The 24,370-nt window shown below is 39.8% G+C and overlaps 1 protein-coding gene across 1 annotated transcript in view; it reads left to right on the top strand.

Moving 5' to 3' along the window:
- CLASP1 (cytoplasmic linker associated protein 1) overlaps positions 1-24,370 on the top strand; it is a 172,979-nt gene that overhangs the window by 89,125 nt on the left and 59,484 nt on the right. The window contains exons 17-24 of the mRNA XM_050340577.1: positions 865-1,032; positions 1,819-1,868; positions 3,065-3,235; positions 11,936-12,043; positions 13,589-13,615; positions 15,372-15,539; positions 20,622-20,729; positions 24,305-24,367. Coding sequence (XP_050196534.1) covers positions 865-1,032; positions 1,819-1,868; positions 3,065-3,235; positions 11,936-12,043; positions 13,589-13,615; positions 15,372-15,539; positions 20,622-20,729; positions 24,305-24,367 — 863 coding nt within the window. The remainder of the gene's footprint in view (positions 1-864; positions 1,033-1,818; positions 1,869-3,064; positions 3,236-11,935; positions 12,044-13,588; positions 13,616-15,371; positions 15,540-20,621; positions 20,730-24,304; positions 24,368-24,370) is intronic.

Below are 24,370 nucleotides of genomic sequence, written 5' to 3'. Positions count from 1 at the left end.
GAGACTTCAGAGAGCATGCTTAATTCTCTCTTCCCATGTTTATTAAATAGCAGTGTGGCTGACTGTAAGACAGAAATTTGTTTTCTTCTAGTGATGTGAGAATGCATGTGGCTTCTCTGAGGACTGGCTGTCACACACAAACAATTCTTGATTCATTTGAGCTAATGATTGTACTCATAAACTGCCCATTAGTTGCCCCCTGAAGAGTACTGAGAGTCTTCATCTCCTTTGTGCCGAGAGTGAATGGTGTTTAGCTATCAGGCAGGAGATTTGAACTATAGAGGAATTCTTCCCTCATCTTAAAATGCTCCTTTATTTTTAGCATGGCACTAATTTGAAGTCCATGGGAGCACTTCTTTTCTCTTCCTTATTATTTCTTCCCAAAACCACAGTCAATAACCTCAACTCAGTACAGAGATTTGCCTCTGCAGCATTCTAGGAGGACTGTTAAAATTAAGGAATAAGACACCTGCTGGTGCTTTCCTGAATCAGGCCCATGCATGTGTGTTCTGCCTTTGGCATGTTCTTGAAGTAGCTCTTGCACACCCAGTCCCAAACTAATACCAGTCCAGTGGGTCTGCAATCTCCTATGTACAGTAGACAGCTGGAGGGATGAGGGTTCCTTCCATAATAAAGCTTTGTTGTCTACTTGTGCTTTTACAACAAATGCACCAAGTGGTTCTTTCATTTGGTTTGTCTTCTGTGTGGCTGCTTGAGCGACACAATGAGTTGAAAAAAGTGAAATGTCTTAAATATGTCATGGGGCAGTAGATGGTTGAAATGCCTGAAATTAGTGGGCTTAATGCTCCACTGCCCCCTAAGACATGACAAGGGCTTGCTCACAGTATTGTGCCTTGTTTCCAGGTGTTACTGGGGTTTCCACAGTCACTTCAGCCGAGAGGCAGAGCATTTGTACCACACCTTGGAGTCTTCCTACCAGAAGGCCCTGCAGTCACATTTGAAGAACTCTGACAGCATCGTGTCCTTGCCACAGTCGGATCGCTCCTCCTCCAGCTCCCAGGAGAGTCTCAAGTAGGTCTTTGTGTCACTCAACTGCCTCTTGAGTTAAACAGCTGCAGACAGAGAGCTCCACTGAATTGGAGGGAGCCATCTCATAGCTCTGTCTCATCTGGTCATCATTTGAACTCTATGCTTGGTTACTCCAAATTATATTTTATAACTTTTTTAACTAACGTTGTATGAAAATAAAAAGCCAGCAAAACTGCTTACTGGCTTAAAAAATATAATCATTATCTTGACTCCATAAATAATTTTCTAGGAAGCTATTTGTGCTCAGCAGATACTGTTAGTCATTCCTTTCAGGTGTGCTTAAAATAGTGCCTGGATTTAGGTTCTGCATTTTGCGTTAATCCTAGAGGTGTAAGTCTGCCTCTGTCCATACAAAAGACAAAAAATGACTAAACTAAATCTGAGTTGTAACTGCAAAGTCAATATTTGACTTTGTGTTGAATGTATTTTAGCTAGTCTTAAAGATACAGTTAACTTAGACTCCAAGTGTCTGTGATTTATGTGTAATATGATATCAAAAACTTATTTAAACTTTTTTAAAGCTACAAAAAGTGTTCTTAAAAATCTCTTCTTATGTAAATAATGTGAATATGAATTTATTTCTTAGTGCTTTTATAACAAATATCATGGTGGTACTGTATTTTATTCTTCAATAAGCTTTGTTAGTCTCTTCCTGTGTATAAATAACTTCTTATTAACTTAGCTGTGTACTGAGGGAACAGAGAGCATTGCTTCTGATGACTAAGAAATACTACTTTTGTTTTAATAAATATTTATATTTACTTCCAGCCGTCCATTGTCTGCCAAAAGAAGTCCTACTGGAAGTACTACATCTAGAGGTGAGAACAGGAGCTGGAAAACGTGCTCGGGTGTTGCTGATGAAGTGTGATAGATTAAAATGAGAATATCAGAGATTGGGATATGCAAAGAAAAGCTTTGATCACTGTTTACTGCTTTCTAAAATGGCAGCCTAGTATGTAAAAATTTTAAATAGTTTTGGGTTTTACAGCATATTTTGTGCATCAGCTGCTGATAAAATGATGCTTTTAAAGAATGTTAGTTAATCTATAATTGCTTACACCTGAAGGGAAGCCTAAAAAGCCTTGAAAATTGTAGCCAAGGTATGTTTAGCTGTGTAATAACTCGAATAAACTGCTGCTGATGCTAAGATTTACAGCTACATAGTCTAATGGTGCCTCCAGTTTTACAATTTTCTGTCGTTTATGCATGTGGTTTCAGCGCTTACTGAAGGTGTCTGCACACAAGTCCTACAGTGTTAAATTCCATCTCGTTGCTAATCTGTTTTTATTGTCAGATGGAATATTTAGGTACAGCTTTTCTGTCCTAAGTAAATGCATACAATAATCTAAATAGTAGATTTTAATACAAAATATAATAGTCAAAACTTTGTTGGTAAAAGATAAGCTGCCTTCTACACCTGACCAAGGTCAGGTTCTGGCTGGTTTGTCTATACACTGCACCCTACTGAGACCTTTGATTCCAGGAGGTATTGTTGTGTATCCTACTTGACTGTGCACACAAATGCATGTTTGCTTGCAGCTGAGTAGTCAAGCTTCATGCTTAAGAGGGTGAGCATCAACAAGTGATGGAAACAACGGTCCTCATGAGAAGATGAGGTGTTGTGAAGGAAGTTATTAGAACCTGGACTGAAGGACCTGCAGGTCTGTTTCGGCCAGCAACTCACAAGCCAGTGATGGGTATTGTGGTTGAACTTTCCCATCTAGATTCTATTAGAAATTTCTTTTTACTGGCCTGACAGCCTTTTTGATCTTACCATTGAGGCTTGTGTCTGATATAAAGTTCTTAGAGGTAGCATCAGGTCAGCATTGATGAAATATCTTTGCATGCAGTGTGGGGAAGCCCTCACTGCCCTGATAAAGCATTCTTAGTGGAGGTATTTCAGTGCCAGCAGGGAATGTTAAAAATAGTACTTTAAACTGCTTGTCAGGCTCTTTGAAGCACACAGCTCAAAAAATTAATCTTCTTTATTCTGGATCTCCCACTCCATCTGCAGCATCTACAGTAAGTACAAAATCTGTGTCAACACCAGGATCTCTGCAGCGATCCCGCAGTGACGTCGATGTGAATGCAGCAGCTAGTGCCAAGTCAAAAGTGACGTCTTCTGGATCATCCACCCCCTTCAGTTCTGCTGCAGCCTTGCCCCCAGGGTCATACGCATCACTAGGTAAATCTACGTGTTCTACTCTGGCAGTTAGCTTCCTTTAGTAGCAGAAAGTGCCTCACAGTTTTGCTGGAATATTAAACTCTAACTAGAAGAACATGCCTTTGAGATAGTTCCCAGCTCTCCAGGATCAGTGTGTGATCTCTTGCCCTTTGGGATTAAGGAAAAAAAAATGACAACAGAACTGACTTGAAACATCTTCATAGGTTTTGAATTGTATAATACTTTGCGTCTCTTCTTTCTGGGGAAAAGCAGAACTTATTATGGTTCTGGGACGTTGCTGAGGAGAATACTTACTGCTCAATTCCTTTTGACATGTCCCCCTGTCTCTTTTCCTTCTTCTCCTTCCCTCCTTTCCTGAAAGTGGTTTTCCATTAATTATTTTATGCTTTGAGTAGTACATCATAGGTGAATTTGATTGCTTTCTGTTTCACAAAAGAGAGGGATGCAAGGGGAAGTCGACCTTACCGTTCCGCTGGACAGGACATAAGTATCTGTTCTTTATACTGACTCTTTGGATTATAGCCACGTGGCACATTATTCCCTCAGAGCATTGTGTATCACCTTCAGGTACCTCAGGATTTCTTACAACTCACTTTACATTGGATCTTTCTCTCCTGGAGATACCATTGGAGAATTCATGAGGAGAAAAGGCAAGGCAGTGATTGACATCATATTTGCTGAGCTTCAACTTTGCTGTGAGCAGAGCTGATCATCTGAGCTAGTTTCTCATTCTGCTGGTTTCATACTAATGTAATCCCAGACTTGTCATCGACTTACCTTTACAACAGGGAGAAAAGTGAGGAATCTGTGGTCTTGATTTAAACTGTATAGGTTGTCTTCACTCAGTCAGTTGAGAGTTTCTTCTCCTTAGTGTAGGGCATTTGGTCTTTAATCTGATAAAATATACTGGTGAATTATGTAGGGATGGTTTCTATAGATTCCTTTTTGAGACCAGTCTCTTTCATATCTGAAATGGTTTACCCTGACTTAGAAGTGTTGGTTGTATTCAGTTCAGAAGTTGAATTCTTATTCTGATTGAAACTGTTCATACTTGGTTCAAGATGTAGATACATCACAGTGGAAACAGTACAGAAGGTGAAGTAGATCCTGTGCTTTTGGGCTTGCACAAGCAACCGTTTTTGAGTCGTGCTGCACACGGGCTTCAGTGGCTAAACTGCCTTCAAACAGTCTTATGTCACAAGGAAGAATGGAAGAGGGTGGACATATCTACTTAAAGCTGACTTGGTCCTTGAAGCTGAGAGACTGAATACAATTAGTCTTTTTCTTAAACTAGGCTGTGGGAGAAAAGCAGCAAATTCACTCTAAGTGATGCAAGCATGGCTGCTCCTGAAGGACCCTGCTTCCTTTTGAACCTCTAGGGGCGTTTATCACCTTCACGTTCTCATGAGAGAAATGATGAGGCAAGCAACGAAAATGGAGTTTGGCAAAGGTTGGTTATTGCAGGAGGGAAAACCTGCAAGTGTTTTCTTCAGATATGTCCAGGTTCAATTTGCTGCACAGTCAAACTTTTTTCATATCTTTAATTGTATTAATTTTTTTGCATATTTATGGAGCTAATATATAGTGCCCACTTCTGTTGATGTTACTGATTTTTCCCTATTAACCCTTTCCTTATTTTTCTTTAATTTGCTTAAAGATGGTACTACCAGTAAACCTGAGGGTAAGCAGTCTCTGTGTAACTGAGGTGTGTCCACAGTCGTACTGCCCTGCCTGGTCTCTGTTCTCAAAGTGTTATCTGGTTCTCATCCATGTTCACTGGTGACCTGCATGAAGTGTTGCATGGTTGTCCTGCTCATTTTGATGCCATGGGGTATTCTTCACTTTCTCTTTGAGCTCTTCCCTGCTGATAAGCACTAGTCTGCTTTTATGACTTGACTTCTGGTCACAGAGTTGTATGTGGGTTTCTGTTTTTAAAGCACTGCTTTTGGTTGAAGGTGACCTGTGCTCAGACTGAAAAAAACAAAAATAAAAAACCCAACAAAAAAAAAAAAACCCCAACACAAGGCTTGTGATTTCTTGCTCCTTGATGTTGTAAAGGTTTGCTGTGTTTTTCCATCCAAAGCTCAGGTCACAACTGCCAAATGCTTTCGGGAAGAGGCTGGGCAGTGAGAGAATTGAATGAGATGATCACATGGCAGAAAAAGAGGACAGTAAACAATGATCTCTAGGGAGGGAATATTTAGTCAACCTCTTTAAACCTGAGCTCTCTTTTTGTTGCAAACTGTCTGAGTGAGAGGCTTACACTGAAGATAGTTGGAGGAAAGGCGCTTTTTTACCAGAACACTGAGCCTGCTAGTTTGGGAAAGATCCCAGTCTGTTCCTCTGGCTCATTGTCAAAACTTGTTCTTTATTTCTTATTTCTCAAGCAAAAAAAGATCACTGGGAAATCACTTTTTCTGAGGTAGACAGGACTTGAAAACAAGAATGTTTTCTATACAGAATGAAGAAGTATTCCCCCCCAACAAACCCTTTTTCTCCCAATGTGAGTCTCTTTTCGAGGGATCTATTACTGGTATCCTTGATGGCTGCTTGTATTTGGATGTGGTGGTCTGAGAAGTGCCACTGTACTGTTGTGGCACGTGTTATTTTCCTTGCTACTATTGATGAATTGATGTATTAGAGAGGAAGGTCTGTACCATTTTTGGATATGGTTACTTAGTGTTGAGAGATGAACTGGCTCTGCATCTCGGGCAAGTGTTTGTGCTTTGTGATCTGTCAATGATAAGGAATATGAAGTTGGCCTAAACACCTGTGTTTCTAAATCAGTCATGAATTGGATGAAAATTCCAAGTTGTTGTAATACTGAGCTTTTTGGTTTTGTTAATTGTTGACCCTTTTATCTTCTTCCTTTCATCCCAGTTCTCAAACCTTTCTATTTTTGGCCTGGCTTTGAATTGTTTAAGGTTTGATGTTAAGTTATGAAACACCCTATCCAGTTCTTAATCCTCTCTTTAGCTGTAATAATATTTGTGAAAGCAACTTACAAGAGCTGTCCTGTGGAATACCTTTATTTTTAGCTTATTGAATACTTTATTGTCATAATGCAAAAGGGTGGGTTTTTTATTTGGTTATTGTTTTCAATTCAATTACATTAGAAGCAGATTGGATTTGGTAAAAATCTGTAATAGAAACCAGCAAGTTGCTTGAGGCAAGGAAGATTGAGATGAACTTTCAAAAATGTAGTTTGTCATTCTCTTAAGTGTTAAATACCAAATCTCTTACCTTATTGCTATAAGATTCTATATTTTTTGGACAGCAAGGATCAGGGAGAATAATAACAACACAATACACTAATAACCAGAGTACTTGAAGGAGTAAATCACTGTTTGAGACTCTTCATCTTTGTTTTCCTTTGAGATGGCTCAGGGGAAAACAACCTTTATTCAGGATTTAGTGTGTCCTGCACTGAATGATGAAGACTGAGAAAGATCTTCTTCCAACTCTCTGATCTTACAGAGTTTGTCAAGAACTACAGGGAAGGCAAAATTTTATATTCTTGACATAAATGTAAAAATTAAGAGGGTGAGGGAAGAGAAAAACATGCCCTTGCTCTGGAAATACAGGAGGAAAGCAGAAATGCCATCTACACTCATGCTCCTCTGGTTTGTTTGGGGTTTTTTGCAGGTCACCACTAAGTCATTTAAGAGAAAATCCCCGTGTTTTTTGTGTGGTTCAGCTTGACATTGAATCTGCTGTCTGGTTCCCATCTTGGCTTTCTGTAGCTACAGTGTAAAAGTTCTGCACCTTCCCCTCAGCTGGAGCCAGCATTGTGTGGACTTGGCAGTTCTCATCTGCTTTGCCCTCGGTTCTCCTCAGTGGTTTGGTTAGGAGCCAGGCAGCTCAAAACAGGAGCAAGATAGAGTAGGTTGTGCCAGTGGCAAGAATACAAGTTGAGTTGAGTGTCAATCCTTTGGTTTTAAGTCGTGGCATCCCAATTGGCAAATGTTGCTGAAATGCGCTTCCTTATGGAAAGGTGCTGTGAGTCTGTATGCCAGTGAAATCTGTGCAGGTCTTCATGCAGGGCACTGTTATGCCTTGGTTGTCCAGACCCGTCATGTATGGGAATTCTCTGAACTTCATTAAGGGCTTTGCACACAGAAACCTCAAAAGAAATGAAGTTTTTATAGGCTTGATTGGTACTTCACAGCTAGTGCTGGGGAGGTAGGGCTTGTGCCATGTTTGTTATACTTGATTAAAAGGAAACCTTTGAAAAGTTTCTGCAGGTTTAATCATGAAGTGAATTTTTCAAGGAATATTTTAAAAAGGTGCACAGTGCTGACTTTCAGTAGAGAATAATGGTTCAGAGTGTTTCTGTTATCTGGCTGCCTTTTTTCAAAGTGAGCATAAAGTCAACCCTTTCCCAAAAGGGAGAAGCATAAATGCTGGTTTGACCTGAAACTTGCAAGTTTAAAACAAAATCAGCGTTTCCAGAGTCAGTGGCACATTTTTCAGTAGTTTTTATTATTCACCACAAAGGCAATAAAATGTGTTTCATTATAGTTTTCAGATAACTGAGGCTCAGTTGGACACCTTGAGTGCGTTATTAAAGGCTTTGGGAGTAACACAAGTTTAAAGAAATCACCATTCCTGGTTTCTTCTCTGCCTTGAAGTTCTCCCTTGTCCTCAAGAGCAAGGCTTCATTCGAAGTGCTGACTGACCGTGGTACTGCTCAGGTTTCTTACTTGTCTTACTCCATCCCTTTGCCAGAGCTGAGTTGATTTACCTGTGCTAATTTGTGTAGGGCAGAGTGGAGCAACTATGGTTCACTGAGCCCTCTGCTTTGGAAGAGGGTTCTTGTGCAAAACCCAGAGATGACATAACCTGATGGTTTCCAGTAAGGGTCAGGTCGTTTTTGGGGAAAATTATGGTGCAGAGTCAGGTCTTACTCTAGTGTAATGTTGGACAAGTGCTGAATATGCACGGTAACCATTCCAATGGTGGTTGTAGAAAGTTGTTTACAGATTTATATGTAAAGCATGTTTTTAATTGATCTGTGTCTCAGAGGTCCATGTGTCATTTAACAGTGATACATAGGGGATATTAAATGCTTTAACCTGATCCATGGAGAGACCATCATCATCCCAGTGCTTCCATATGTAACTTGAGTGGTTGTAGGTATCACTATTCACAGCATGGGATTGATTAAAATGAGTTGTGGAGCTGTTACATACCATTTCTAGACTATTTGAAAGCCATTTTCTTCAGAGTAATGCACAGGCTGAGTGTCACAAAGCCCATGTCTGTTCTGAGCACTGGGGAATGGGGATGGTGCAGTATCCACCCAGAAGAGCTCAGAGCAATGCTGCCAGGTGAAGCCTCTTGTAAAGCACAAATGTTATCACAGAATCTTCCTTCACTTTTTCTTTTTAAAAAATACACAAAACAACCTTCCTGGGTTTCAACATTTGTTAGAGACTTCAGGGTTGATTCTGAACCACTGTTGTAAAAATGACAGTAACTTTAATAAATAACACCAAAACCTCCTAAAAAATCCACAAATGGTTTCTTAACACAAAGCATTTACATGGAGTCTTTCAAAATTCTTCTGTACCAACCAATGTGTCACGTATCAAATTTAGATCAAGGACTCTTTTATGGAAATACTTTTATGGTTTTTGGAAAGTAGTTGGGACAGTCCTTATCTGTTCCTTTGCTGTACTGCTGTTGTCAGGATGCAGTAATGCTTTTAAAAGCAGCAGAAAAATAATGATTATGAAATATGGATTGCTACATCTGCAGTTTGAGCTAGATATGGAGACAAACCCACTTGAAAGCAAAGAAGTTTTGGGAGGGGAGATGTTTGCTTGAGTTTAACAACAATAGCGAAGTCTAAATAACTTACTTGATATGTTTTTTCCAGTCCTGCTTGAAGTTAGTTTTTCTGTCTGGGTTAGAGTGATAAAGCGACACACATAGTTCTTTGTGCAAATAACTCTTGGGTGTGAATGCAGACTCTTGTTTGCACATTAAATTCTTAGGGAAATGTAGCAGACACATTTGAATTGTACAGTGCAACTACTATGTATACATGCTGTACTTGGTATAATATATTTAAAAATCTGTTTGCACCATACAAGTCCAGTGCAGTGTTTGAAAGGGTGAGGAAACCAGTATCAGTGTTGGCACTCCGTTCCTCCTGTGGGAGAGCAACTCCTCTCATATTGTTCTCTCTGACACCCATTAGACCAAAATTGGTGTGCAAATCTACCATTCCAAAAACAGAATTTTGTTCCTGGGTATTCATTCATTCAGAAACTGCTGAAGTTGGTAGGAATCTGTCCACTAACTCTCAGGGGTTTCAGAACAGGAGTTGAGTTCTCTGTTTCTAATCCTGCTGATAATCACATGTTAATTAATTTTGACCCTTCAGTTCAGTTTTCTTTTTTAAAGCCTCTAGAATTGTTATCAGAAGCTAAACTTAGTTTCTCTTTATAGATTTTTTTTTTTTTTTTAGGCTTTGTATTTCCTAAGATGGAATACATACTGTCCCAGTTTTCTCCTTCTTAGTCACCTACTGATGGAGACCAAAAAAAAAATAATTTTTTTTGTAGATGCAGTAAAATCCAGAAAATTTTGAGGATCTTAAGTGGTCTGTGCATAAGAGGAGACATCAGCACCTTCTCACCCTTTCTTGGCCCATACACGTCACTAAACATGTCTTCCATAATGTCTGCTACTGTGGGTAAAGGTGAATTTCAGCTTGAGTTACCCCCCAGGACTTCCTGCAGTGCCAAGGCCTCCTGTTGGCATTCTGGAAGGATGGAATTGAATTCCATTACTGTTCCTAAGTCTGGTCAGGTTCCTAAGTCTGGTCAGGTTTAAGTTCTTGTCTTACTACAATGCCCTCTTGATGAGAGAAATGAGAAGAAGCCTTGAGGCTTCTGACAAGAGTGTGACATCTGTCTGCCTCCTTCCTTAAGCAATTCTTCCCCCAAGCCCATGGTGGGGCTTGGGGTCCACGCCTTGTTAATGAGTCACAGGGTGGCTCTGCTCATCTGTGTGTAGCTGTGCCTGTGCCAAACTTGCATGGGATGGGAGTAAGACAGCTGAAAGCTCTAGGGCTGCCTCTGGCTGTGTATCAGGCTGACTGTCCTAGAGCAGAGGAGAACTCTGCAGCCTTGCTGATGGTAAGACCTCAGCAGCCAGTTTGGTGACTGCTGGACCCACGTGGATGTGCTCAGAGCTTGTTTAGTTGAGCCAGTGATTAAAAAGTTTTGTTTGTGTGTTTTCCCAGTTTTATGCTAATGATTTCTTCTGTGTCTCATTTATAAGCAGTGGTTTGAATGTACATGCCTGTATTTTACCTACTGAGCTGTTTTAAGACTAGGTGCTGGTGGAGAGGTTTGAAGTAGAGCTGTTTTGTGGGCTTTTCCCCTCGCAGACAAGTTTAGCCTTTCTTCTCAAAGTTAAGCATCTCCTTGTCTCTTCGTGTCTGGCAGAAACTTGCAGACCATGTTATGAATATTATGAGAGCTCACAGAAGAACGTAGCTCCCAGTTGTTCAGCCTGGGCTGCTTGCCATTGTCTTGTCCTGCATGTGTACCTTATGTGAAGTGGGGTTTTGGGTGGGAAGTGTGTGTCTCCCTGTTCATATTTCTCTGTATGCTTATGGTAGAGACAGAGGGCAGGAGATGAATATCTATAACCAGTGGGTGCAGTTGTCTAGACTCTTCTCTTACCTGCTATGGGTTTTTTCTCTTTTATTTTTGTGCCTGAAACTTGAAGTCATCCTCTGAATGCAGGATAGCACTGGCATGAGTCCTGAGAAACAACTTCAGATTTGGCTGGGAACGGATGTGTTGAAAAGTACTGATGGAGGCTTTCTTTGTATTACTCTTAATTATCATTTCTTTCCCATTAACTAGAGACAGATAATTGAAGCTTAGCACTGGAAAGAATATTCTGTAGGAAACAACCCTGTCCCAGGATGGGGATGAACTGATGACCCTGTAAGCTTTCCTAGCTCAAATGTCTGTGGCTTTTTCATGAGGAAGGGACCGAAAAAGAACCAAGAACACTTTATACCCTTTCTCTGCTTAAATAAAGAGAAGGCACACAGAATCATTTTTCCACTGCATTGATTGTGTTAAATGGAACTCTCCATTACAAGTAAAGTTACACTGATCTCTGGATAAATATGAGGGATCTGTAAACAGGGAAAATTCAATGAGCCTGAAATAAAAGCGTGGTCAGACTGCATTGACAGACTGTCATGGGAGTGCATGCCAGCCTGCCTAGGGGGAGCAGGATATAAAGCACCAAACAGCTAGTTGGAAATCCCAGTGGTGGAATTTGGGAGGGCATCTGTCACACCTGTCTCTGAAAATGTGATCACCTTCTCAGAAAGTAATAATTTGGTATAGGAATCTGCATTGAGGAGGCTGAAATTTTTTGTTGTTGATCCTTTATAAAGAAGCTACTATAGAACAGAAACAAAGGCTATAGAGAGGTAATATTTTTTAATTAAACTGGCTGATAACATTACAGAGAGCAGAGAAGTTTTTGGACTCATGGACTGTGGCTGTTTCCACTCCCTCCCCTGCGTCTCAGCCAGCCCAATAAAAGGTGTTGCCTCTCCCTGTAAAATTCTTTTGTATACCCTGGGTAATTGTGTGTGTAGTGTGTTAGACACTACTACTGCCTTTTATTAACAGTGTGATTGTCTTTGCATTCCTCCAGGTCGGATCCGTACGAGGAGACAGAGCTCTGGCAGTGCCACAAGTGTCACCTCAACGCCTGCCGATACTCGAGGCCGCAGCCGGGCTAAAGTAGTTTCCCAGTCCCAGCGTAAGAATTGTTTTATTCCTGGGGGAGCAGAACAAATAGTTATTAATATATTTCTCTTGAATTACAGTAACATCAACTGAGAATTGGGCTCACTTCTGATAATAATGTTTGGACATGTAATAAAATGAATCCCCATGTAGCCAGTGTGTACTCCTGCTGACAGAGAGAGCCCCAAATCTGAGTGCTGAGTTGCTGCCTTTTTTTACCAGTTGTGCAGCAGAATCTCATGTCGCTGTCATCTGTAGAACTAAATAACTGGCTCTGAGTCCTGCTGAGACACCCCCTGTGGCTGTAGCTGACTGCTGTCCTGGGGTCTTGCCCTGCCAAGCTTCTCCTGCTTATGTGATTCTATTTCTGTATGTGTGACACGTGAGCTGTCTAAAATTAATGGGATTTGGCATCAGTTTAAAACAGGACATTACCTATTTTGTGTAGATATGGGGAAAAGGGTTCTGCTTTGATTCACGTGACACATCTGCGCTCTCTGGCTTCTTGGCAAGGCATGGTTTTCCCCTAGGAGCCACACATATGGTGCTGCTGCATATTTGTCATGTGCATCTAAGGAGAATTTTGTCACTCAGACTTTAAAAGGAGTTGGGGGTAGGGAGAAAGCTAGTCCCTGTTTTGAGGACCTTCAGCCTTGTGGGTAAAAGGAGATGGGGTTTGTGGAAGGATCTGTCTGTTCTGAGGACATGTCTTGCTTTGTGCCCCTATTTAAAAGCCCTTCTCTGTTCATTCTCTCATTGCTTTGCTCTGTCATGCTGGAGGGGTGAAGAAGCAGTTTGTAGCCTTGTGTTAGGCTGGGAGAGCTGAAGAAAGCAGTAGTATGTTGAGGATGGGGCCAAATGAAAATCTTTACATTGAGGTCTTGGAGATATATTTGGGCTTAGGTATGCTGATCTAGATTGATTTCTTCAATTTTGATCCTAAAACTGATGTAAAGCCAGAAATTACCCTTTTTTCCTAAACTTAGTTTGATGAAAAGTGGTCAGACCACACGAGACAAGTCTCAGAAATATTTTAAGAATAGTTAAATATCCAAAGGTTTCAAATATTATAGACTTTTTTCTTTTTTATAGAATGCCTTATGAAAATTTAGGATGGTCATATCTGAACCTGCTGCTTTGGTCTAGTTTGCTGAATCCTGTTTCCAACCTAGCCCAATCAGATGTGTTCTTTATCCCTAAACCAAGTTGTTTGAAATACTTGAATTCAAATATAATACAGTCACAGGACCAAATTCTCCATGCCCACACAGTGGGTAGCCAGTCTGCAATTTTGCAGACTGGGCTGGCATATAATTTAGAGCAGAACTTGGGGCTCGGTGTCTTGGTTGGCATTTTACTGAGTAGCTGATCAGCCTTGGGAAATTTAGTTGCATCTGCACATTAACTCACTGCATTCTGCAGAGGCTTTAGGAGTGATATGTTTGTAAATAAATCTGTCTGTATTGTGTATAGCATAAACCGCATGCTGAACGCTGTATTGTCTTGCTGTCTTTTAATCCACTTTTTGCCTGTCCCTTGGTCTGCCCTCATAATCAAGGATCCAGATCAGCTAATCCTGCTGGTGGTAAGAAACGTTTTCCCTTTCTTGCTTTCTCATGTTATTTCCTTCACATATTTTAACTGCTCAGCTTTTAGCATCCCTCATTCTCTCCTAGCCGTGAGATTTAAAAAACGTTTTCTTAAAGTCATAAGTCAAAATGTGTATGGTGGGTGACTTTGCTTTCTCCCAGTAATCAAACATGGTAAGCATATGTTCTGCACGTTGAAGCTGGCTCACTGCTGCAGCTTAAACCCCAGGTGCTAAATTCTGCTTCCAGTTACTTCAGTGCAACCCTGCTGACATCAGTGAGATCTCAGCAGCGTAACTGAGAAGAAGAGCCTTGGTTTTAGGTTGTGGTGCTCTGTGTAAGACTGGCATCTGTCACTTTGGGGTAGGGAGAATGGAGCCAGCACCACATACAGTATTGGAGTATATTTAGTTGATTCAGAATGGCTTTGACTGAGAAATTGGAGGGGACAAGTAAGTGTGTAATACATGTGTTATGGCATTGTCCATGAGACAAGAAGAATTGCATATCTTCTTAAATTAAGACAGAAGAACAGTCTTTAACTCTTGCTAGTACTAATAGTGTCTGGAAATGAAATTTTTGTGAGATGTGTAGATACTTTTCAGAAAGAAACCAACATGAGAATCAATTCAAAATGCGAGCTTGCCTGAGTATGTTCTTGCAACCTTTTCAAGTGTACTTTTCCTGGCTGTTTTAGGAAATAAATTGAATGTCAGGAATGGTAATGGCAACAGCAGATTTTCAGGGACTTTATATACGTGAAGAAGCAAAAAAAAAAAAAAAAAAGTCTTGAATCTATTACTCTTAAGGTATTACTTCTTTATGGTTACCTTTAAGCTAACATTACTTAATTTTCAAACAACTTAGCAAATGAAGACCACAGGGAAAAAAAAGGAAGTATCAGTCATCTCATTGAATTAGAGAGCAAAACTGTTTCAGATAGAGGTATCTACTGCAGTTGGAATGTAAATATGTAAATTAATCTTGGTTAGTAGACTCTCTTGCAGACAACAAGGCTTAGAAGAAATGTAAACTTGCCATGGACTATTCAAACAGAGAAGAAAAAAATAAAACAGGCCAACTATTCGACTTGCTAAAAGTTTTCTTCATCGGAAAAATAAATAGCTTAGGTTTAACCAACCAGACCTGAGTAAGACAACATCTCTACAAATGTGACAGGCTCACATGGTTTACCCTTTATTGTGCTGATCTCTTCAGATGTGGTGGGGTTTTTATGTTGGTTGGGTTTTGTTTTTTCATTTATTTTCCTTCACTGAATTACTGTAGGAAAGTAATGCCACCACTGTAGCGTAGCATGAGGATGCCTGAGCTGCTTTGCAGCAGGTGACCTGTGCCAGGAGCCGGCAGCTGCAGCACAGCTCTCCACACAGGCTCCTTGGTGTTGCTTTGTGAGGAGGAGAATGTGAATTTCATATTGCTGCAGCAGGGCTGTTCCAGCACCTCCACAAGCTCTCATAAAGCCAACTGGGGTGTTCAAATGCAGCAGTGTCTGGGCTTGATCCCCAGTGGGAAGCACGGTTCATAGAGGCAGGGTTACTGATGTCCATGTTTATTGTCCATGGGCTTTCCTCGGTCTTCCTTGCAAGCCCATAGGGAACACTCCCATTAGTTTGTTGAGTGATTTGGATCAAATTTTTATAGAGAGCTGATTGTGTTCCAGTTTTGCTGTCAGTGTGCTTAAAATCTTGGGGGGTTTTAATTGTTCCTCCCTTATTTCTGGTTCTCTTCTAGCTGGCAGCCGGTCCAGTTCTCCGGGTAAGCTCTTAGGAAGCTCCTATGGTGGCCTGAGCGGTGGAACATCCAGAGTCCAGCCAGTGCCATCATCTTCAGAGAAGCGCAGCAAGATCCCTCGGAGCCAGGGATGCAGTCGAGAGACAAGTCCCAACAGAATAGGACTAGGTAAGAACAGTCACTGCAGTGACATGCTGACCAGCATGCTCGAAGGAGGGGCTTTCCTGTTGACTAGGAAACTGTTTGTGTTGCTGTTATTCTGAATTTTTCAGCTGACGAGTTAACGTGATTGTGGTTTATTGGAGAGTAATTTTAATTTTCCAGGTTGAGCTATACTTTCAAAGTAAGGCTAAAGATGTCATGATGTGTCTTCTGTTTGAAATTCAACACGAGTGATGTTATTAGATCAGACAGCAAAAACAGTTGTCATGATTAACCGTCACAGCAAAAAGACCTCATTTGGTATCAACGTCTCAGTCCTAAAATGAGTTGAGCAGTCTTTACAGTCAGTTGGAATCAAAGGGCAAAAAACACCTTCTTGGATTATTTTAGAAATTTTGCAGCTTAAATGGTTTACTTCTTTCATCCTTAATATCTTGGAGCCACATTCTTAGGCGACGTTTTAGACTTCTACTTTAATTGTTCTACTTTCAATATTCTTGTGTCAGTAACTGTTATGTAAATGTTCTGTAATAGTTTCTATTTTCAAATTTTATCAGCAGATTCATTTTTTTTAAGTCAGGTGAGTAAACATCATATATAAAACTTCTGTGTATGCGAATTGAGGTGAAAAGGTATTCAGTGTGTGCTGTCTCAACATTTTCATTTTTTAATAGAAATTGTTTTATAAATTTGAAGCTAATGTAGAAGAAGAACACTTTAAATGATACTTTTATCTCCAAAGACTTTACTATTGGGTTGAAATTGATTGAAATTATATCCTTACTGTTGGTAATTAAATTTATAACTGTTGTCTTAGCAAATGTATTTTACATTTAGACTACCTTTTTATTTAGAGTAGATTGTTAATAGAGAAGTATCTTATTCATTCTTCCAGTATACTGAAATCATTTTAAAGCACCTGAGTGCATATGCCATTATGATTCATAAAAAATACTTCATGTTCATTGTGATTGCTTTTCCAAATTCTATGTTCTTCTCATGTCTGATCTATTTTATGGCCTCTGTATGAAGTCATTGTGCTTTTCTGCTCACTGCTTTTAAAATGTAAAGTGCCTCCCAAATACTGGAGATAATTGTTCTGCCATTCTGTAGGAGGGCATTGTTTTTTAGGAGGAAGCAAAGAATAATGGATAGTACCATCACCCATGCTTGAGCTGATCATCACGTTATGTGGTTTGATTTCAGACAGTCTCGAGCATCTGAAGGGAAATTGCCTTGTGTAAAATCCTCACTCTTGGGTTGCCTGCTTTCAGGTACATTACGGAGCCTTGAATTCGTTTGAAAGTAATTTGTGTCTCATTTCTCTGGTGTGCTCCCGGAGAACCGACAGTGCTTGTTCTTTGAGAGTGGGAGAGAGCTCTGACTTGTATCAAGTGTGTGGCTTACACCTGCCCTCCCAGGGTTGATGGCCACAACCTGTTCTTTTTGGACTGTTAGGGGAACAGGAGTGTCTGGCACTTGTGTTGCCTTTTCTGCTCAGTTGCAGAAATTCAGAGCTTCTGAGCTGTCTGCTATATATCATTATTCCATTGTATTTATTACTTCATAACATAGTAGCTAACAGTATTTTATGCTTTCTTATTATGTTACTTCAGTCTCTATATTTCCTTGATATTTTATTTTGTTTGTTCATTTCATTAAATAGACTCCCACTCACCTTGGTTTTCAATACAGGAACCATCCACTGAAGTTTTTCAGACCCTCCTGGGGCAGTAGCAAACTAATAGAGCCTCTGCATGTGGATGCCTGTTAACATCAGTATCTTGCTTCTAGCTTAGATTTCCATGATGACCACAGGTATACATGAAAAATGTTCCTTCTGTGTGCTGGAAACCTTGAAGAAATTGTTTTCAGAGAGGCACATTTGGTGTGCCGAGGTCCTGCATGGTCACCTGTATAGCCCTGCTTATGACACTTCAGTTTTGAGCTTGCCTTTGCTGTTTCCTCAGTGAGTTTTATTAGTGGTGATAGTTGGGGAAGGAGGAGTATAGTCCACTTAATCTTGAGCTTTTCTTTGGGTCCCTTGAAGGAGATCATCTCCTCAAAAAGGTGATGTCCATTTCCCATGGATTGAAAGTTATCTACCTGAAGTTAATTCTGTTGGATGCTCAGCAGATCGTGTGGCACAGCTGGATCTGAAAGGAGTGAGAGATTCGAGTTTGTCATTTTCCAATAAGTGGAGCAGGCACAACTGCCTATCAGTTTCATACAGGTTCTGCCATGAGTGTTTATTGGAAAGCTGAAGGCAGTTCTTCACTTTCCTCTACAGGGTGTACCCCACTGCAGAGCTTTCCTTTGGCAGTTTTGGCAGCATTTCATACTCTTTAAGCTACTGGTATTGATGTAAAGAAAGCCTCTGCTGATTTTTAGTCTCCAGAATCATTAAAATTCACACCCCAATGAAATACAAGTTTCTTCCAAGTGGTAGATAGGTAAACAGGGGCACTATCATGTTCTGCTGGTGATATTTACATCTGTTGTGTTCCACTGGTGTAAGTGCTTTAATAATGATGTGAGCCATGTCTAAGTGCTGTGACTTTCCAGATGAAGTTGGTAAAACTTAGATGTACAGTACACATTAGAAAGTTGGGATATTAGTAAAAACAACCCATCCTTGTCCTGTCCTAGACTCTCCCAGCAGAGCTGGCTGTGGGCACACTGTCTGCTTTCATTCTGCTTACTCCTTTTAATCCGTTTTGCTACTCATTTACTTGATTTCTGTCCAACTTTTGGGGGTTGAGAATTCTCAAATTGAGACTTTTGTCTGTTGTCTCTGCCTTTGCTGCCTGCAGTGCAGGGACAGGCTGTCACAGTATGAGAGACTTCTCTAAATTACAACACTGCTGGCCCTTACTGCTGGCAGTGTCTAAAGCAAATACTCTGAGCAGTTGATACACAACCTTGTCTACGCAGCACAGTATTAAAAACGTGAGGCAGGTGCCTGGGAGTCCACAACAGGCTCATCTTTCAGTTCTTTTTGATCCATTCTTTTTTTCCTTTCTTCTGTGTTTGTATCCAGTAACATGCAACCCTTTTGTTTGACCATTACTCATGAAGTAAGCAGTGTTTGGTTTTGGGTGCTCTGTTTGTGCAGTCAGCATTGTACTTCATCTGTAGTACTGTCCTACTAGTCTGTTCTCATGCAGTTACAGTGTAGTTTCTTCATACTTCATGCTGCTGCTGTTAGCTGTTATGGAAGGAGAATATATTGTGCATATCCATTAATTTTTTTAATCATTCACATCTCTCCCTCTCTTAAGAGCCTTTACTGTTTTTAGTAGGGTAGAAAAATATAAAAAACTGGCAGATCTTCTCTGCTTAAGAGAAATGACTGCTTGTGCAAACCTGATGTGAAGGCTGCCATTATTTACATCTAAGCATGAGACCCAAGAATGAGAAGTTTGCTTCTAGAGAGTCTGCAATTTCAAGCAAGTATTTGTGTGGAAGACTCTGGTGTGTTACTTTTACCTGTAGTTCACCTGTCAACTTTTTTCCTTGTACATGTGAGGTGAGATTATTGTACTCATGGACCATAATTTCATCCAGTTCTTATAATTTAGTCTCTCTTATTTATTATAAGACCACTTAACTCACTCAAAACCATTAGACATTATGGTGGTCTAATCATCTTGTTTAATAGCTCATCTTGTATTGTCTGACATCAAAGGTCAACCATCAGAACCATTAATTCAGCTGAGAGATATGAACTGGGTTCTGCAAAACTGGAAGGGATTTCACAAACCAAGAATCTGGCAAAGTTTCTATTTGAATTTAAAAACCCAAATCTGAAGGTTTCTATTTTGTTCTGTACTGTTTTGCTTGAAGGATACTAACACACCCAGTGTATATGAGCCCACAGAAAAACTGTAGAGGAACTTTATTAGCTTGAGTCTAGGCATATAAGTTCTCTATAAAAACCAATATTTATAAGAATATATATATATATATTCTGAAGCATGCAAATGGCTTTTTTAAATAAAAAGAGAGATACTGTCAAATTATTAGCGTGTTCATATTATGCATATGTACCTCTGCTATGTTGTCATCAAAGCTGGCAGATTAGGTTTTACTTTGTGCATGAGAAAATTCTTTAATGGCTTTTCCTAAACACTTAAAATATACTACTACTGCCTTTTCAAAACAGCAAAGGAAATCTCTCTTGTCATTAAATTCTTCAAGGTAAACTCCTGACAATTAACTGCTGTTCTTTTCCCTAAGAAAATATTTTGTTCGTTATCGGGTATAAAGCTTACTAAATAACTTTCTGCAAACATCTTCCAAACATGTAGGATTTCAAACATCTGCAAACATGTAGGGTTTTGTGAAAGTAAAGAGTAGTTTAAAGCTCCCCTTCAGTGTGCATACATCTCAATCTGTGTGCATATTAAACTGTATATATAAATTGCTTTTAGAAATGCTTGAGGAGCAGAAGTTAGCTTCTGTTAAATATCTGAAGCTCTGCTGCTCTCTTCAAATTCAAATCACTTTTTAACCTGTCTTTCAGGTATTCAGGTTCTAAATGCTTTTTCCCAGTACCTTTCATTAGAGAAAGATATCTCTGCAAGTCTGTACAGTACACCTTTTTTTTCCTTAGGACATTTGTTCATGGCAAAACTATTCTTGTGAAAGGCAAATCTATGTAGAAATAGCATATAGGTATCATGATTACCTACAAAAATTTTCATCTGCTATTTTGTTCCAGAAGGGTGTTTATCTTATAATTAAGGAAGAAATATTCCAGAAGGGTTTTTTTCAGCCTCATCTGTTTTGCAACAGTAGAGCTCCCCTAAATGATTGAAGATTACTGCTCTACTTGAATAACAAAACTTGGATTGCTTAAGACAAAAACAGACTGTCAACCAGACATTAATGCTGCTCAAATTTCACATCACAAACACCGCTCAGCATGTAAGGTAGTTGGTTTGTTAAGAACCTGAGCAGGCTGCTGCAGATTGTAATTACTAATGTAATAATTACCGTAACTAACAGAAATGTGACTTGACTTTGAGCTTTCTGTCCTCATTAAACTTGTTCACCTTCTCTGAAACTCTCCATGCTGCATGCTAGCACGGAGCAGTCGTATCCCCCGACCCAGCATGAGTCAGGGGTGCAGTCGTGATACCAGCCGTGAGAGCAGTCGAGATACAAGCCCTGCTCGGGGCTTTCCTCCACTTGGTGAGTACATGTAGGCATTGGAGCTTTAAGGGTCAATATTTTTTTGCCTTTTTCCCTTGTTGTGATTGCCCCAAGACACTGCTAGGTGGAATGAGCTCTTTCCTGTCCTCTGGATTCCTGATACTCCCCCTTTCCGACCCTGTTTTTTTCCCCTCTGTTTTCTTCTGCATGCTTCAATTCTGGTTCTCAGTGTTTCACTGTTAGCAGAAAAATAGTTTAGTTTGAACTTTTGCAATTTTTAGTTTCATAAAATCAGCTTGTACGGGGCTGCTGTGCTTCACTTTACAACACTGATGGAAATCTATGGGAGGGCAAACCTGGAACTTCTAGGTCGCAGTGGAGTAGTTGGTAGCATTGTAGTCTGTTGTTGAGTGACTCTAATTGTTCACAATCTGACTTTCTTACAGCTAGATACAGTTACAGTATATAATTTCTATATTAAATCCTCCATTGGAGATAGCAACTCTCTTTTTGTAGAGGTTTTAAAGAACATTGTTAATCATCAGTTTAGTGGCAGATGCTGTTTTAGTTGGAAACTTTATCAAGCAGCTTAAAATCGTGCAAAGACTGAGGTTTTAAAGGAGCATCATTGAACTGCAGCTTAAGTGTACAGTACAAATAGAGAATCTCATTACAGTTACCACATGCAGAAGTTTTTCTACACAATGCTGAATACAGCAAGATAGTTAATGTTTCTGATCAAATACCATGTCATATATTCAACCAAATACATTACTTGTATCAAAGACCTGTCATCTCAGACATGAAATATGGTTGATCTCCAGGCCCTCTTTGTTTATGTAGTAATTTAATGAAGAATGGTGTTACAGGATCTATTTTGCTCATAGTGACAAAATGAAGATATGTGATACAGTGTGCAAGTGGAACATAGCACAAGTTAATATTGGAGAGGCTTTTGGGTTCAAAGACTTCATTATATTGAGCTATAAAATAATCATTTGCTTTATCTCTAATATCTCAGTTTTTGGTGAAAAATGGGAAGAGTTCAACTTTGCATTCATAACTTGGTTCATAACTCTTTAAGATAAATGGATGAACTTTTTCTGATTGAATGAAGCTGATTTGATACTAGAACTATAAAAAGACAGTAAATACACAACTGCAACTCATTTTTATTAACTTGCCTAGCTTCAATTTTGAATGAGCCTTTTTTTCCTCCAACCAAAATGTATAAGCAGGCTGGATTTCAGGGTTAACTCATCAGTGTTCTATGTCACTGTGCTGTGCTTTGTTTATTTTATTGAAAATATGGTAGTTGAAATATTGTCTTGAGCCCTTGTTCTGAAAAATAAGTGCAGTGTACCAGAATCAGGGTTGGTGTGAGCTTTGTATGCCTTCACCAGTTCTGAGTCTGACTCCTACACTGACTATAAAATTTTAGTTACATATGTGTGTTACAGTTTGTTACAACTTTTATTGTGGGGAGAGGGTCATCTCATTTTAACTCATGGTCTTTAATTACCTGAAGATTAATGCATTTCTAGAAATACATTGTTAAAGGTTACATGGGGAGGGAATATTTGTAACAAGAGTAACCCAATGTAGTTGTTATCCTATTGCCTTTTCCTTGTGTTTTAATTGAAGTGCTTTGAGCTTGAACTTGTTCATGAACTTGTTAATTGTGTAGTGTGTATTTAATTTCAGAGAAATTTATATATGTCAGTTTAAACCAAAACAATATGGTTCTATTACAGTATTTTTAGAACCCAGTTAATCTTGCAATAATGCAAAGATAATATAATCCTACTGTGCATGGTCTGGTTTTGCTCATAAAGATTAACTTGTATATTCGTGAATTACACTCAAAGTAGCTATATGTGTAGACAGGATTCTTGCATTTAAGAGGTATTATGGTCAGTGTCAGAACCTACATCCTGACCTTTCAATTTGCTCTTGTTTTTGGACTGCTGTGCAGATCTGCACATCTGTGCATCAAGAGTCTTGCCTCCTATGTTAGTAAATACCAGTTGAGAGTCAGTCTATGCTCAGCCTGTTTGCAGAGATGTGGGGTTCTTTATTTTTTTTTTGTTATTCTTGTGTCTCCATGAGAACTAATCTTGCAGTGGCATCCACAGGGGCACAGTGAATGATTTGGGAGAAAGTAATTGTGAGCTAAGAACCTTAATTGTGAGGTTCAGTCCATAATCCTTCACTCATCCTACAAATCTTTCATGAGTTTACTTATGATGTCAGTGGGATTGTTCTCTTGAATAAATGCATGTGTTCTTCATAGTCAAAGACCACATTGCATATTCTGTGTAGTTTTTATTGAAGCTCTCGTAGTTGAAAAAACCCCAAAATTTTATTTTTCTCATTTTGCTGATTTCTACTTCATAATATTAGTATTTGTGTTTATTAATTTCTTGCCTTAGAAAGAAGACTTAGGAGTTTTTCTTCTGCACACATGCATGCATAATTGACAAAACCTGTTTGTATTAGAAGGTGATTTTGGTTTACTTTTTCAGTTTCTTGACAGTACTAGTTACGATGTTAAAGCAACAAGGCCTTCAGAGAGTCTGTGGTGATGAATTGCTCAAATGAACAGTCAGTTTCTTGGGTCAGTTGCTTTGAGCTGGTGAGCATGTCATTGCTAGACATAGGGAAAACTTCTTTAGAAAAACTGAATTTATATAATTTGGAAATGACTGGGCCAGTTTTTCATTTGCTTTCATAAAGAACTCACTTGTTTGCTGAATCCAAGAAATGAAAACCTCTCCAAAGGCGTTTTGTGGCTGATGTGCTGCTAACAACTGGGAATTGAAGTGGGAGCTATATTTGGTTTAGGCTCCTCTGCTACTGCGTGTGCTCCGTTGCTATTAACAATTCGTATACATGTGTAATTCCAGATAGGTTTGTGATGTGCATATTCTGGTTATCTGTGCATGTTCATACTGAGGTTCAAGAAACATGTATACACAATTTGTTAAAAGCAAGACACCCTTGGCAGTAGCCACACCTGCAATATGTGTGTACATGTGTTTTCTTGGAAAAGAAACCCAACCCGGGGACCGATACACAGTGGTTGGTGACCTCCCTGTATGACTCTTTCTACTTATGTGGTTATGCATTCTCTTCGTTAACGTTTCTTTATGCATATAGGCTAGAATGTTGTGGAAAAGTACCTGCAAGCACAATTCGTAACCATTCATCACGGCTTCACTCTGGGTTTAGATCAGACACATCTAAATCCTTCTCTGTGGTTATGTGCTCCACGTTCTCGTTGATGACCGTCTTCCAGGCCCGTGGGTCTGGAACGTGACCGATGTGCATTGGGGTGATTTTGCTGAGCTGCGCCCAGTTTGGGACTGTCACAGATGAGTTGTCATGCATCGTGTTTATGGTCACGAGGGGAAGGGGGAGAAGCTACAGACGGAGGCGTTGCTGTGGGGCTTGCACTGTATCTGTTATGCATTCATATACAGCCTCATTTCCCTGTCACTATGAAACACCTTTACCGGTAGCGGTCACACGCATCCCCTTTGGATTGTGGCATTTTCTGTCTCGGGTTAAATGTGTGTTAATCCTGTGGGTGTTGCCATTCCTTCTACTTGCAGCTTCTCGACGTCATTCCAGGTCCACTAGTGCTCTCTCCACTGCTGATTCTGTTGGGCAGTCAGGTG

The sequence above is a fragment of the Myiozetetes cayanensis genome, unplaced genomic scaffold (genome assembly GCF_022539395.1).
Source record: "Myiozetetes cayanensis isolate MyiCay16 unplaced genomic scaffold, myiCay2020 scf9, whole genome shotgun sequence".
In the NCBI taxonomy this organism is placed as follows: Eukaryota; Metazoa; Chordata; class Aves; order Passeriformes; family Tyrannidae; genus Myiozetetes; species Myiozetetes cayanensis.
This window is presented reverse-complemented; position numbering and strand designations above follow the sequence as displayed.